Raw genomic sequence first — 15501 nt, 5'->3', positions numbered from 1 at the left:
GAGATAAATATCTTGGTCAAATGCCAACTTTGTATAAAAAAATGGGAAAAGTTGTCTTTTGCCAAGATATTTCTCTCACCCAGCATGGGTATATGTAAAATGACACCCCAAAACACATTCCCCACCTTCTCCTGAGTACGGAGATACCAGATGTGTGACACTTTTTTGCAGCCTAGGTGGGCAAAGGGGCCCATATTCCAAAGAGCACCTTTCGGATTTCACTCGTCATTTTTTACAGAATTTGATTTCAAACTCCTTACCACACATTTGGGCCCCTAGAATGCCAGGGCAGTATAACTACCCCACAAGTGACCCCATTTTGGAAAGAAGACACCCCAAGGTATTCCGTGAGGGGCATGGCAAGTTCCTAGAATTTTTTATTTTTTGTCACAAGTTAGTGGAAAATGATGATTTTTTTTTTTTTTTTTTTTTTCATACAAAGTCTCATATTCCACTAACTTGTGACAAAAAATAAAAACTTCCATGAACTCACTATGCCCATCAGCGAATACCTTGGGGTCTCTTCTTTCCAAAATGGGGTCACTTGTGGGGTAGTTATACTGCCCTGGCATTCTAGGGGCCCGAATGTGTGGTAAGGAGTTTGAAATCAAATTCTGTAAAAAATGACCTGTGAAATCCGAAAGGTGCTCTTTGGAATATGGGCCCCTTTGCCCACCTAGGCTGCAAAAAAGTGTCACACATCTGGTATCTCTGTATTCAGGAGAAGTTGAGGAATGTGTTTTGGGGTGTCTTTTTACATATACCCATGCTGGGTGAGATAAATATCTTGGTCAAATGCCAGCTTTGTATAAAAAAATGGGAAAAGTTGTCTTTTGCCAAGATATTTCTCTCACCCAGCAGGGGTATATGTAAAATGACACCCCAAAACACATTCCCCACCTTCTCCTGAGTACGGGGATACCAGATGTGTGACACTTTTTTGCAGCCTAGGTGGGCAAAGGGGCCCATATTCCAAAGAGCACCTTTCGGATTTCACAGGTCATTTTTTACAGAATTTGATTTCAAACTCCTTACCACACATTTGGGCCCCTAGAATGCCAGGGCAGTATAACTACCCCACAAGTGACCCCATTTTGGAAAGAAGAGACCCCAAGGTATTCGCTGATGGGCATAGTGAGTTCATGGAAGTTTTTATTTTTTGTCACAAGTTAGTGGAATATGAGACTTTGTATGAAAAAAAAAAAAAAAAAAAAAAAAAAAAAAAATCTGCATTTTCCACTAACTTGTGACAAAAAATAAAAAATTCTAGGAACTTGCCATGCCCCTCACGGAATACCTTGGGGTGTCTTCTTTCCAAAATGGGGTCACTTGTGGGGTAGTTATACTGCCCTGGCATTTTCCAGGGGCCCTAATGTGTGGTAAGTAGGTAAATGACCTGTGAAATCCTAAAGGTGCTCTTTGGAATATGGGCCCCTTTGCCCACCTAGGCTGCAAAAAAGTGTCACACATGTGGTATCGCCGTATTCAGGAGAAGTTGGGGAATGTGTTTTGGGGTGTCATTTTACATATACCCTTGCTGGGTGAGAGAAATATCTTGGCAAAAGACAACTTTTCCCATTTTTTTATACAAAGTTGGCATTTGACCAAGATATTTCTCTCACCCAGCATGGGTATATGTAAAATGACACCCCAAAACACATTCCCCAACTTCTCCTGAGTACGGCGATACCAGATGTGTGACACTTTATTGCAGCCTAGATGCGCAAAGGTGCCCAAATTCCTTTTAGGAGGGCATTTTTAGACATTTGGATACCAGACTTCTTCTCACGCTTTGGGGCCCCTAGAATGCCAGGGCAGTATAAATACCCCACATGTGACCCCATTTTGGAAAGAAGACACCCCAAGGTATTCAATGAGGGGCATGGCGAGTTCATAGAAATTTTTTTTTTTTGGCACAAGTTAGCGGAAATTGATATTTTTAATTTTTTTCTCACAAAGTCTCCCTTTCCGCTAACTTGGGACAAAAATTTCAATCTTTCATGGACTCAATATGCCCCTCACGGAATACCTGGGGGTGTCTTCTTTCCGAAATGGGGTCACATGTGGGGTATTTATACTGCCCTGGCATTCTAGGGGCCCTAAAGCGTGAGAAGAAGTCTGGAATATAAATGTCTAAAAAATTTTACGCATTTGGATTCCGTGAGGGGTATGGTGAGTTCATGTGAGATTTTATTTTTTGACACAAGTTAGTGGAATATGAGACTTTGTAAGAAAAAAAAAAAAATAATTCCGCTAACTTGGGCCAAAAAAATGTCTGAATGGAGCCTTACAGAGGGGTGATCAATGACAGGGGGGTGATCAATGACAGGGGGGGTGATCAATGACAGGGGGGGTAATCAATGACAGGGGGGGGATCAATGACAGGGGGGGGGATCAATGACAGGGGGGGTGATCAATGACAGGGGGGGTGATCAATGACAGGGGGGGTGATCAATGACAGGGGGGGTGATCAATGACAGGGGGGGTGATCAATGACAGGGGGGGTGATCAATGACAGGGGGGTGATCAATGACAGGGGGGGTGATCAATGACAGGGGGGGTGATCAATGACAGGGGGGTGATCAATGACAGGGGGGTGATCAGGGAGTCAATATGGGGTGATAACCACAGTCATTGATCACGCCCGTGTAAGGCTTCATTCAGACGTCCGTATGCGTTTTGCGGATCCGATCCATCTATCAGTGCATCCGTAAAAATCATGCGGACATCTGAATGGAGCTTTACAGGGGGGTAATCAATGACAGGGGGGTGATCAGGGAGTCTATATGGGGTGATCACCACAGTCATTGATCACGCCCCTGTAAGGCTTCATTCAGACGTCCGGATGCGTTTTGCGGATCCGATCCATCTATCAGTGGATCCGTAAAAATCATGCGGACATCTGAATGGAGCTTTACAGGGGGGTAATCAATGACAGGGGGGTAATCAATGACAGGGGGGTGATCAGGGAGTCTATATGGGGTGATCACCACAGTCATTGATCACGCCCCTGTAAGGCTTCATTCAGACGTCCGGATGCGTTTTGCGGATCCGATCCATCTATCAGTGGATCCGTAAAAATCATGCGGACATCTGAATGGAGCTTTACAGGGGGGTAATCAATGACAGGGGGGTAATCAATGACAGGGGGGTGATCAGGGAGTCTATATGGGGTGATCACCACAGTCATTGATCATGCCCCTGTAAGGCTTCATTCAGACGTCCGGATGCGTTTTGCGGATCCGATCCATCTATCAGTGGATCCGTAAAAATCATGCGGACATCTGAATGGAGCTTTACAGGGGGGTGATCAATGACAGGGGTGTAATCAATGACAGGGGGGTGATCAGGGAGTCTATATGGGGTGATAACCACAGTCATTGATCACGCCCCTGTAAGGCTTCATTCAGACGTCCGGATGCGTTTTGCGGATCCGATCCATCTATCAGTGCATCCGTAAAAATCATGCGGACATCTGAATGGAGCTTTACAGGGGGGTAATCAATGACAGGGGGGTGATCACCACAGTCATTGATCATGCCCCTGTAAGGCTTCATTCAGACGTCTGTATGCGTTTTGCGGATCCGATCCATCTATCAGTGCATCCGTAAAAATCATGCGGACATCTGAATGGAGCTTTACAGGGGGGTGATCAATGACAGGGGTGTAATCAATGACAGGGGGGTGATCAGGGAGTCTATATGGGGTGATCACCACAATCATTGATCATGCCCCTGTAAGGCTTCATTCAGACGTCCGGATGCGTTTTGCGGATCCGATCCATCTATCAGTGCATCCGTAAAAATCATGCGGACATCTGAATGGAGCTTTACAGGGGGGTGATCAGGGAGTCTATATGGGGTGATCACCACAGTCATTGATCATGCCCCTGTAAGGCTTCATTCAGACGTCCGGATGCGTTTTGCGGATCCGATCCATCTATCAGTGGATCCGTAAAAATCATGCGGACGTCTGAATGGAGCTTTACAGGGGGGTAATCAATGACAGGGGGGTAATCAATGACAGGGGGGTGATCAGGGAGTCTATATGGGGTGATCACCACAGTCATTGATCACGCCCCTGTAAGGCTTCATTCAGACGTCCGGATGCGTTTTGCGGATCCGATCCATCTATCAGTGGATCCGTAAAAATCATGCGGACGTCTGAATGGAGCTTTACAGGGGGGTGATCAATGACAGGGGGGTAATCAATGACAGGGGGTGATCAGGGAGTCTATATGGGGTGATCAGGGGTGATCAGGGGCTAATAAGGGGTTAATAAGTGACGGGGGGGGGGGGTGTAGTGTAGTGTAGTGGTGCTTGGTGCTACTTTACTGAGCTACCTGTGTCCTCTGGTGGTCGATCCAAACAAAGGGGACCACCAGAGGACCAGGTAGCAGGTATATTAGACGCTGTTATCAAAACAGCGTCTAATATACCTGTTAGGGGTTAAAAAAAACACATCTCCAGCCTGCCAGCGAACGATCGCCGCTGGCAGGCTGGAGATCAACTCTCTTACCTTCCGTTCCTGTGAGCGCGCGCGCCTGTGTGCGCGCGTTCACAGGAAATCTCGGCTCACGCGAGATGACGCCTATTGGCGTTAGCGTAGCCTGGGGGAGCCGCCGCAATGACGCCTTTCGGCGTTACAGTTGCGGGAAGTGGTTAAGGTCCATTCACACAACTATATATTTCTGTCCACGTCCGTTCCGCAAGATGCAGACCCATTCATTTCAACGGGACCGCAAAAGCTGTGGACAGCACAACGTGTGCTGTCTGCATCCACACGTCCATTCCGTGGCCCCGCAAAAAATATATGCAGCGTCCCACATATGTGTGTAAAAGGGACTCTTTAAACATCTGCCTATGTATTTGCATTGTATGGTATTTCCTATTATCAGGCTGGCATCGTAATTTAACCCATTCGCCCCTAGGTGGTGCTGACACCACATAATATATATATATAGCTTGTGTGTGTTTAGTACAGGAAGTAAAGTTAGTTAGTACAGTGTGTATGGAGGAGAGAAACAGGCATCGTCCACCATGCTATTTCTACCCCTTGGTCATGGCCAGGCTAAGGGAGTACAGCGAACATTTATCTACAGCAGCCAAGCACAAGACCACAAGTCTATGTCTAAATATGAAGCAAGCCTAGTGAGGGTTACAGCCGAGTCTAGCCCATGGACTTCACAAGCACAAGTGCCTGAGAGCAACTTTCCAAGTGCCGGGACACGAATGGATAATTGATGCGCAGAATTGTCCTTATTCACTAGGAGCCTTCCGGGATATAGTGGAAACCTAAAAACCTGATTACTTCAGGAGAGCATCCTGCAAATAATGTAGCAGAAGACTGATGCCTGCCACGAGGGAGAACGCCCTTATTGGATAGCTCAAGATAAGTAGAAAACAGCATATTTAGTACCAGAGTGCTATAGTTGGGACTTAAAGTAAATATACTCAGTCTTTGCCTGTCAAGTAACTGCATTAGAAAATCCCTCCATTGGCAATTGCCTAAACCTGATATAAGGATCACAATTACCTTAACATCTGAATCATTACTGGTGCCATATATGTAACATCTGCCTTGAGACTATTGATTCAAGTAAATGTTCAATTGTTTTACAACAGACTTTTCATTACTACTACTACACTCAACATTTGCACCTTACGGTGCTGGCGTCACGAACACAGGGGCCCAGCAACCAAAGCACCTTAAACACATACACCATCAAGGGCACCTCAACTTCCATCTGGCTGGTGTTCCCTGAAATAGAGAGTGCCCCAGAGGATTTAGTGCTGTCTTCCCATCCACTGCACTAACGGCCCAGGAAGGCTCTGGTAACCGTGAGTACATGAACTACTACCCCCATCGGCCCACCGTGAGCCTCACGTGTTTTCCCCTGCGGTCCGGCTCGTTGCAGACAGAACATGTCCTATTCATTGTGGACATGAATAGACACTTCTATCAGGAGAAGGACGTTCCGATCCAAAAAATGCGGAATGCACACAGTCGGTATCAGTGTTTTGCAGATGCGCAATTTGCAGACCACGAAAGCTGATATGGGCATGTGAATGAGCCCTTAATATGAGCTACTCAAAAGTTTCTGTGACTTCCATGAAAAAGTAACCTTGTTGTTGGCATATGGTATTCATGGACCATCCCTTTAACTTTGACAACCTGTACCTTGTAATTTAGTGCATGGATTGTTAATAACAAGGGAATTAGACTTAGTCTTGTGACCACATAACTTCATGTCTGGTCACAGACATTATTAATATAATGGGCCGTAGAATTGCGTTGTTTGATTTACGCGACGGACAAGTGATTCAGGAGCATGTACAAATAGCAAATGGGGTGTAATCAACCTGCATAGCGTCAAGCAACAGTGAGTCAACGCAGGTTGTACTTAGTTGTAGACTTTCTACTGCCCGTTTCCCTCCCACGATTTTGGAATGGAAAAATGTAAGTTTCCCTTACGTCCTAACTAGTGTTGAGCTAACCGAGCTTCGGATCCTAGATCCGTTCTCTTACTGCAGTAATGGAAAAATAAAAGTTACAAAAAAATCCAAATGACAGGATTTTATTACATATTATAAAAGATTTAACAACTGCCATAAATAATAACAGCCTCATACAGGAGAGCTGACGTACGACCTCCTCATCCACGTCACTCATCTCGCTGCAAAACACGAGCTCCAAATCTCAGGACGTGATGCAGATTTATCAACGGGTCCTAGAGGTCTTTGCAAATTGCTAGGGTATGTAGTCACATGATTAGTGGGGGTCCGACCTTTGGGACCCCCCCAAATTCTGACAATGACGGGGCCACAGAGATGGTGTAGCGCTTGGGTCCCCTTCAGTTTTTTTTCATGCACAGCACCCTAACCGCCAGCCGTGCAGGAAAAAAACAGTAACTACACCAGCTTGGTGGCCCCTGCATTCTCAGGACTGGTGGGGGTCCCAGAGGTCAGACCCCCACCGATCATATTGTAGTGACATGCCAGCGCTTCATAAAACGGGAATACCTCCTTAAAGGGGTTGCCCCATTAAGACAACGTGTGTCTGATTGTTGGGGGTCTGACTGCTGGGGCCCCTGCCATTTACAAGAATGGGGGCCCGTGCTCCCTACTTGAATGGAGTGGCAGACACACAATTGCTTAGGTATCACCGGCAGCCCCATAGAGCGGAATAGAGTGGCAGTGCACATGGGCCCTGATTCTTGTGAATGTCAGGGGCCCCAGGGGTCAGACACTTATCCCCTTATCTTGTGGATAGGTGATAAGTTGTCTTCATCGGGCAACCCCTCTGAAAAAGCAGTCACTAAAAATCTGCCATGTTAGGCCAGGCAGAAAATAGCCTTGTGGGCCATTGCAACCAATCAGAGATCAGGTACCATTTTATTTTTTACCCTGAAAGGAAGAAACCTCAATTCTGATTGGTTGCTAAGGGCATCAAGGACACACTAGTTTAACAGAAGTCAGGGTTTGCCCACAGCAACCAATCAGATCACAGCTTTCATGCTGAAAGCTGCTCTGCAAAAATGAAAGCTGGAATCTGATTGGTTGATAGAGGATGCCCATAGATGTCCCCCTGATAATAGTCACTCACAAAAAGAACAAATAAAGTTTTGTACAAAGAGGAGCAAGTCAAAGGGCAGATATTTAGTTACAAAAGGTAATAAAGTTTTTTCTGTTTGATTTTAGGAAATCATAGCTACGATCAGCAGTACGCTGTAGAAGATTGTAAACATAATACAGATGATTGACTTCACCCGGTACCACAGGCCACAGTTTCCTATGTAACAGCACTCGAAAAGGCACGTCCTCCTCTTCTGTCCAGTCGATAAAAATTCTAAAATCCCCTGCAATTATACTTCATAAAAATTTTTGTCGAGTTGTAAAAAATATTTTAATAAACTATTTCCGGCAAAGCTAAATGACTGGCCCTGTGGTCCCATGACAACACTGACTGGATAACCTAGAAAAGTCTTATAGCTGTGGGTCCCTGCACCTACTTTAAGAACAGGGCCCCGTCTGGTACTGCCATAAAGGGAGAGGTAGATGGGCATTCTCCCAAATTCCCATAGGAGTGAATGGTGAGGGCCACGCACGTGCATACACCTCTCCATGGGGCCCAGTTTTCCAGATAGGAGCGGGTTCTAGAGGCGAGAGCCACACCCTTGTATATGCCATAAATGTTCAGATCGGAATACCCCTTTAAGGGCCCCTGCACATAACCGTATCCATTTTGCAGTCTGCATATTGCAGATCTGCAAAAACAAAGATACCAGTCGAGAGCCTGCCGCCATTTTATTTTTAAGTCCTGTAGAAACGTCCTATCCTTGTCCGGGACGGACATACGGATGCAGACAGCACATGGCACTCTATCCATATGTTTTGCAGCCCCCATTGAAATAAATGGGTCAGCATCCGATCCGAAAAAAATAAAAAATAAAAAAGTGTGTCATGTGCAGGATGCGGACCAAAAATACAGCTGTGTGCATAGGGCCTAAAAGGGGTGTCCAGGATACGAAAAACATGGCTGCTTTCTTACAAAAACAGCGCCACAGCTGTCCATAGGTTGTACCTGGTACTGCACGTTATCTCATTTCAAGTGAATGTGGCCAAGCTGTAACACCACACACCACCTGTGGCGATGTTTTTGGAAGAGAGTGGCCATATTTTTTTTTGAACCCCGGAGGTGGAATGATCCAATTCTATTCAGTCAGCTCTTTGGATAATTTGGCAAACCATACGCTACATGGTCCGCCATTTATTTCAAGGGACGCCTTGTAATACCACGTTTCCCCTTCAGCCGTTATTAGGTATAACCCATCTTTTCTTGGACTCAGCAAATCTGTAGGGAGTGGGGCATGCTCGCCGCATATACCATTCAGGACCCTGGGAAAGCTGGATGCAAAACTCAGGGGGGCCATATTGGTCGTGACCCCCCCAGAGATAACCATGAAATGGTGGATTTACATATGTTTTATCGGATACCAGTGTAGCCCACGGTGGGATACACAGACATCCTGCACAATGGCCATCATAGAAATCGACGTAACATGGGATTGCTCTTCATTCGGCCATCTGTACGCGTCACATACGGAAATCCAGGCCAGGACGGTGGGTCTATCGACGGATGAGGCATCTAGGTAAGGAAGAACCGCCATGGTCCATACACACCAGTCCAGCAGGTGTCCTTGTGCATCGTCCCCATGATTGGGCGTTACACCCCCGAGGAACTCTTCTCCTCGTTGCTGTTGGTTTGCACGTTCTCATCTTGCGTCTTCTTCATCTCCAGGCCCTTCACCCACGTATAGCTGAAGGAGCCCCCCAGCACCATCGCATTGCTCGTCCACCACAAGAAGCTCTTGGTCTGTTGGTAGTAAAATACGGCGAGTACAGTTTGGGCGCAGGCCTTGGCGGTGCCGGAGATGTTGTGGGTGAGGGGACTGGTGAATTTAATCTGAAGTCCAGTCACGTAGCCTATAGCAAAGCCAAAAATACCTCCCAGAGTCATTATGCACCAGAAGTGCGAGGAGTAAAGATGCTCAAAGGCACTAAGGGTGCTCAGCTCCCCGAATACCAGCAGGAGGGGAAAGAAGAGGATGCAGGCGTTCACGTTGTTGTAGAAGGTCAGGCGCCAGATGCTGCCGTCCACCGCCGGGAGGACCTTTTTGGTGTAAATGGCGTTCAACGACACGCACAAGCTGGCCAGGACGCCGAAGAATATGCCAGCCCAGGATAAGGTGCCTTCTGCGCCCTCCTGGTCTATGCCCAGCCAGAAGCCACCTGTAGGAAACACAAAAACATCATCAATTCTAGTTCTAAAGACCGCCATATGGATATTAACCCAACTTCTCCAGGATGTCCAGCCTGCCCGGCCAGGCGGGGATTTATACCCTTCTGATCAAAGAGAGCAGAATTAGGGGAGAGGTCAGGAGAAATGCAACCACACTGACCGCAACCCAGCTTTCCTAGGTTCCTGAATGGCAAATCTGCTGACACAGAGAAACGAAATATCCAGTGCCATTATTCTCATTAGGCCTTATGCACACGACCGTATGTATTTTGCGGTCTGCAAAAAACGGATCCGCAAAAAATACAGATGACGTCCGTGTGCATTTTCGTATTTTGCGGAATGGAACAGCTGTCCCCTAATAGAACAGTCCTATCCTTGTCCATAATGAGGAAAATAACAAGACATGTTCTACATACAGACATGCGGAAACGGAATGCACACGGAGTAACTTCCGTTTTTTGTTTTTTTGCGGACCCATTGAAATAATGGTTCCGTATATGGTCCGCAAAAAACAAAACAAAAAAACGAACGGACACAGAAAGAAAATACGTTTGGGAAAGCTGGATGACACCCAATATGGCCGCCAATCACAGGTCTTGCTGCCAGAGTCACCCAGCTTTCCTAGATTCCTGAATGGCATATTTGCTAACAGAGAGAAAAAAAAATATCCATTGCAATTGTTCTTATTACTGCCTTCTTCTTCATTTGTCTTTTCCGCAAAAAGATATGCTTTCCACAAAGGCATTGAAGTCATTGGGTCCGCAAGAAAAATCCGGGCAGCACTCGGACAGCATCCATATTTTGCGGATTGGCGGTTTGCAGACCACAAAACGGACACGGTCATGTGCATGAGGCCTAAGACGGTTTAGCCAGTCAGGAGTTTAGGACAGCTGGGTGACAACCCATGGGGAAGCCATCAAAGGACCCCATATAACAGCCCTTTGAAGAACATACAGAACATGGAGGAGAGATATTACAGGAAACATTCAATGCAATTGTAGCAAACCTTCAGCCATGAAAAGTTTAGATGGTTGTCCCCTTATAACTCGTTTTAGGGGGACGACCCCCAAACCCTGTTACTCTTCTGTTTCTGACATTCTCTACGGAGAAGGACGGAGCATAATCACCCCGCTCCCTGGTCAGGAATGCAGGTAAGGGGTGGGTTCACATCTGCGTTCTGGATTCCGTTATGGCTTTCCGTTATAAAGGAAAATAACGGAATCCATAAGACGGAAGGACGGATCCGTTCTTCTGCCCATAGACTTGTATTATGACGGAATGCAAAACGGAAGCCTTTAGAGTCATTCCGTTTTGCTTTCCGTCTTAATAGAAGTCTATGGGGAATTATAACGGATCCGTCTGGGTCCCGTTATGCAAGACGGAAAACAAAGTCCTGTCGACAGGACTTTTTTCTCTGTTCTGCATAACGGAAACCAGACGGATCCGTTATGATTCCCCATAGACTTCTATTAAGACGGAAAGCAAAACGGAATGACTCTAAAGGCTTCCGTTTTGCATTCCGTCATAATACAAGTCTATGGGCAGAAGAACGGATCCGTCCTTCCGTCTTATGGATTCCGTTATAACCATTTTATAACGGAAAGCCATAACGCAGATCCATTCACTGACAGCAAACATAAATCTTGAAAACAGTGCAGAATAAAACACAAAGTCTATTAGAAAGTTTTCAGAACTTCTCACTGTACAACGATTGAGCTTCATCGAACGTAAAAAAAAAAAAAAAAAATTTAAAATGGACAATTCCTTTAAGAGGAAAGAGGGTCTTACCTAGGATGACCCCGCAGGACAGCAAGGCGTACAGAGACGTGGTCTGCTTCAGCAGGATGTAGGACAGGAGCACATTGAAGACGGTACTGAGGCACCTGCCCACCGTGTAGAAGGCCACGCCAAGGTACTTCAGGCACAGGTTGTTGAAGGTGATCATGCCGATGAAGACCACGGACAGGGGCAGGATGCTCCGCAGGACTTTGAGGTCAAAGCGGATGGAAGGGAACTCCATCATCTCTCCGGGGATGACCAAGGAGAGCAGGTTGAGCGCTTTACACAGGAGGACGGTGACCAGGCACTGGTAGAAGGTGACAAAAAGGGGGGCGTCCAGCTTCAGGGAGGGGCTGTCCAGCAGGTACTTGTTCAGGAAGACCATGGTGATGGAGATGAACCAGTAGAGGGTGACCACCAGGGCGATCTTCATAGCCCTCAGTAGGAAGGGCTCCCTAGACTCCTTCTCCGGGTCCCCATCTCCAGACAGCGCCATCCTCAGGATGCTGGAGCGTTTCAGAGCCCTGTGCATGATGAACAAGACCAAGGTCAGGGCAGCAGGACATCAGCAAGAATAAAGAAGACAGAAGTATGACAGCAAGATAAACCAGCCCTCACCGCTCCTGCCACAAGGGGGCGCCGGAACGTTCCTCCCACAGAGGGCTGTAGTGCTGCCCGGCTCTCATCCCTGACACCAGGCTGCAGCGACAGCTCCAAACACTGATCTTTCCGGGGTTGACGCCTACTAATGACGTCACGCCCAGCGTACGTGTCGCCGGCTGAGATGAGAGCGGCCATTTTGTTGGAAGTCTTTGATGTGTAAGTTTAACGCGGGTTGTTACGCCCTTCCTGATAAGTGATGTGTGCGGGAGGAGGTGCCCGCAGATTGCCAGGTTGGAGAGAGTTTTATAGTCTGTGCCAAAGAGTGCCCCTATAAGCTGTGCCAGCCAGAGTGCCCCTATAAACAATGCCAGCCAGAGTTCCCCTATAAGCAGCGCCAGCTAGAGTGCCCCTATAAGCAGTGCCAGCCAAATAATGCCCCTATAAGCTGTGCCAGCCAGAGTGCCCCTATAAGCAGCGCCAGCCAGAGAGTGCCCCTATAAGCAGTGCCAGCCAAATAATGCCCCTATAAGCTGTGCCAGCCAGAGTGCCCCTATAAGCAGTGCCAGCCAAAGAATGCCCCTATAAGCTGTGCCAGCCAGAGTGCCCCTATAAGCAGCGCCAGCCAGAGAGTGCCCCTATAAGCTGTGCCAGCCAGAGTGCCCCTATAAGCTGTGCCAGCCAGAGTGCCCCTATAAGCTGTGCCAGCCAGAGTTCCCCTATAAGCTGTGCCAGCCAGAGTGCCCCTATAAGCTGTGCCAGCCAGAGTGCCCCTATAAGCAGCGCCAGCCAGAGAGTGCCCCTATAAGCTGTGCCAGCCAGAGTGCCCCTATAAGCAATGGCAGCCAGAGTTCCTCTGTAAACAGTACTAGCCAGAGTACCCCTATTAACAGTGCCAGCCAGAGTGTGCCTACATAAACAGTGCCAGAAAGAGTGCCCCTATAATCAGCACCAGCCAGTGTCCCTATAAGCAGTGCCAGAGTGCCCCTATAAACAGTGCCAGCCAGAGTGCCCCTATAAACAGTGCCAGCCAGAGTGCCCCTATAAACAGTGCCAGCCAGAGTGCCCCTATAAACAGTGCCAGCCAGAGTGCCCCTATAAGCTGTGCCATGGTGCCCCTATAAGCTGTGCCAGAGTGCCCCTATAAACAGTGCCAGCCAGAGTGCCCCTATAAGCTGTGCCAGAGTGCCCCTATAAACAGTGCCAGCCAGAGTGCCCCTATAAGCTGTGCCAGAGTGCCCCTATAAACAGTGCCAGCCAGAGTGCCCCTATAAACAATGCCAGCCAGAGTGCCCCTATAAACAATGCCAGCTAGAGTGCCCCTATAAGCAGTGCCAGCCAAATAATGCCCCTATGAGCTGTGCCAGCCAGAGTGCCCCTATAAGCAGCGCCAGCCAGAGAGTGCCCCTATAAGCAGTGCCAGCCAAATAATGCCCCTATAAGCTGTGCCAGCCAGAGTGCCCCTATAAGCAGTGCCAGCCAAAGAATGCCCCTATAAGCTGTGCCAGCCAGAGTGCCCCTATAAGCAGCGCCAGCCAGAGAGTGCCCCTATAAGCTGTGCCAGCCAGAGTGCCCCTATAAGCTGTGCCAGCCAGAGTGCCCCTATAAGCTGTGCCAGCCAGAGTTCCCCTATAAGCTGTGCCAGCCAGAGTGCCCCTATAAGCTGTGCCAGCCAGAGTGCCCCTATAAGCAGCGCCAGCCAGAGAGTGCCCCTATAAGCTGTGCCAGCCAGAGTGCCCCTATAAGCAATGGCAGCCAGAGTTCCTCTGTAAACAGTACTAGCCAGAGTACCCCTATTAACAGTGCCAGCCAGAGTGTGCCTACATAAACAGTGCCAGAAAGAGTGCCCCTATAATCAGCACCAGCCAGTGTCCCTATAAGCAGTGCCAGAGTGCCCCTATAAACAGTGCCAGCCAGAGTGTGCCTACATAAACAGTGCCAGAAAGAGTGCCCCTATAATCAGCACCAGCCAGTGTCCCTATAAGCAGTGCCAGAGTGCCCCTATAAACAGTGCCAGCCAGAGTGCCCCTATAAACAGTGCCAGCCAGAGTGCCCCTATAAACAGTGCCAGCCAGAGTGCCCCTATAAACAGTGCCAGCCAGAGTGCCCCTATAAGCTGTGCCAGGGTGCCCCTATAAGCTGTGCCAGAGTGCCCCTATAAACAGTGCCAGCCAGAGTGCCCCTATAAGCTGTGCCAGAGTGCCCCTATAAACAGTGCCAGCCAGAGTGCCCCTATAAGCTGTGCCAGAGTGCCCCTATAAACAGTGCCAGCCAGAGTGCCCCTATAAACAGTGCCAGCCAGAGTGCCCCTATAAGCGGTGTCAGAGTGTCTCTGTAAACGAGGCCAGCCAGCGAGCGCTCCATAAAGATTGCTCCCTAATTCAGTGGTAAGTCCCTTCCTCGTGCTCCCCAGACTGCACTCATGGAGCGCCCGGACCCAGTTAACTAAATGGTGCAATTCACATTTCACTTTTACCGCTTGGGCCGTTGCCAAGAGCCATGCAGCGTGCGCCATTCCTTGCCCGTTCTTCGTTTGACATCTATTCAAATAAATGGGTCAAGAAAAAAAAAATAATGGGCGCCCCTATATACACGTGTGTGCGTTTCAGATGGAATTTAAAACGGCAGTCAGAATCAGGCATCACGAGAGCGAGTCAAAGAATGCTTCCATTAAGAGTGCCCGCACCAGCGAGGGGTGGACCGAGAGCGCCATGGGTACCCGAGAGGGGACTCATGATTTACCAAGAGGTTACGACATGATCTGCCAAGCAAGTAGCCAACCTCAATGACAGCTATTGTCGCCAGGAGGCATGCGTGTGCCCTCTCAGCTGCCAGGTTCCGGGGCACTGGCTAATCATTAGACTCAAAGCAATTAAAAGGTACCGTACAGTATGAAGTCATTGATTCATACACATTGCCAGCCTTTCCCCTCCAACCGATGCACTGCCCCCCGTCATACCTGTAATCTGCCGGTCAGTCTGCACCAGGTGTACCCCCACAAGTGACTGCCAGCTCTCCTTGCCTGCAACGTCACTCCAGGAACAAGAGCAGATAATGAAGGAAGTCACGCCCTCCCTTTAAAGTGTGTTGTCTCGTTCCTCGTCACAAAGCCTGGTGAACAGGTTCGTCGGGTGACACCCGAATAGCTCTATCTAGAGCCGCGCAGCACTCCCACCGCTCCTTCTTTACTGTCCATCTCTATGCAAACTCCATGAACCCTGCAGTGGAATATTACAGAAAATACCAGAGGCGGCACCCAGAGCCCTCTCTGTGGGCACCCGCTCCCTGGAAAAAGTCTATGGCGCACCAATATGCCTTAGA

General features: G+C 48.3%; 1 protein-coding gene across 2 annotated transcripts; it reads right to left on the bottom strand.

The window, feature by feature from the left end:
- Positions 1–6561: 6561 nt before the first annotated feature.
- SLC35C1 (solute carrier family 35 member C1) lies at positions 6562–15251 on the bottom strand. 2 transcript variants are annotated; one of them, XM_040409127.1, is made up of 3 exons: positions 15140–15251; positions 11590–12104; positions 6562–9791 (listed from the first exon to the last, which is right to left on the bottom strand). In XM_040409127.1, the coding sequence occupies exons 2-3, from the start codon at positions 12074–12076 to the stop codon at positions 9226–9228; spliced, it is 1053 nt and encodes a 350-aa protein (XP_040265061.1). In that variant the 5' UTR covers positions 12077–12104; positions 15140–15251; the 3' UTR covers positions 6562–9225. The 2 variants fall into 2 exon arrangements, with proteins under 2 accessions (XP_040265061.1, XP_040265062.1); XM_040409128.1 differs by lacking the exon at positions 15140–15251 and adding an exon at positions 12199–12329.
- Positions 15252–15501: the final 250 nt, after the last annotated feature.

Source organism: Bufo bufo, chromosome 10 (assembly GCF_905171765.1).
Source record: "Bufo bufo chromosome 10, aBufBuf1.1, whole genome shotgun sequence".
Taxonomy (NCBI): domain Eukaryota; kingdom Metazoa; phylum Chordata; class Amphibia; order Anura; family Bufonidae; genus Bufo; species Bufo bufo.
Note: the sequence above shows the minus strand (reverse complement) of the source record. Positions and strands in the feature narration are given on the sequence as shown.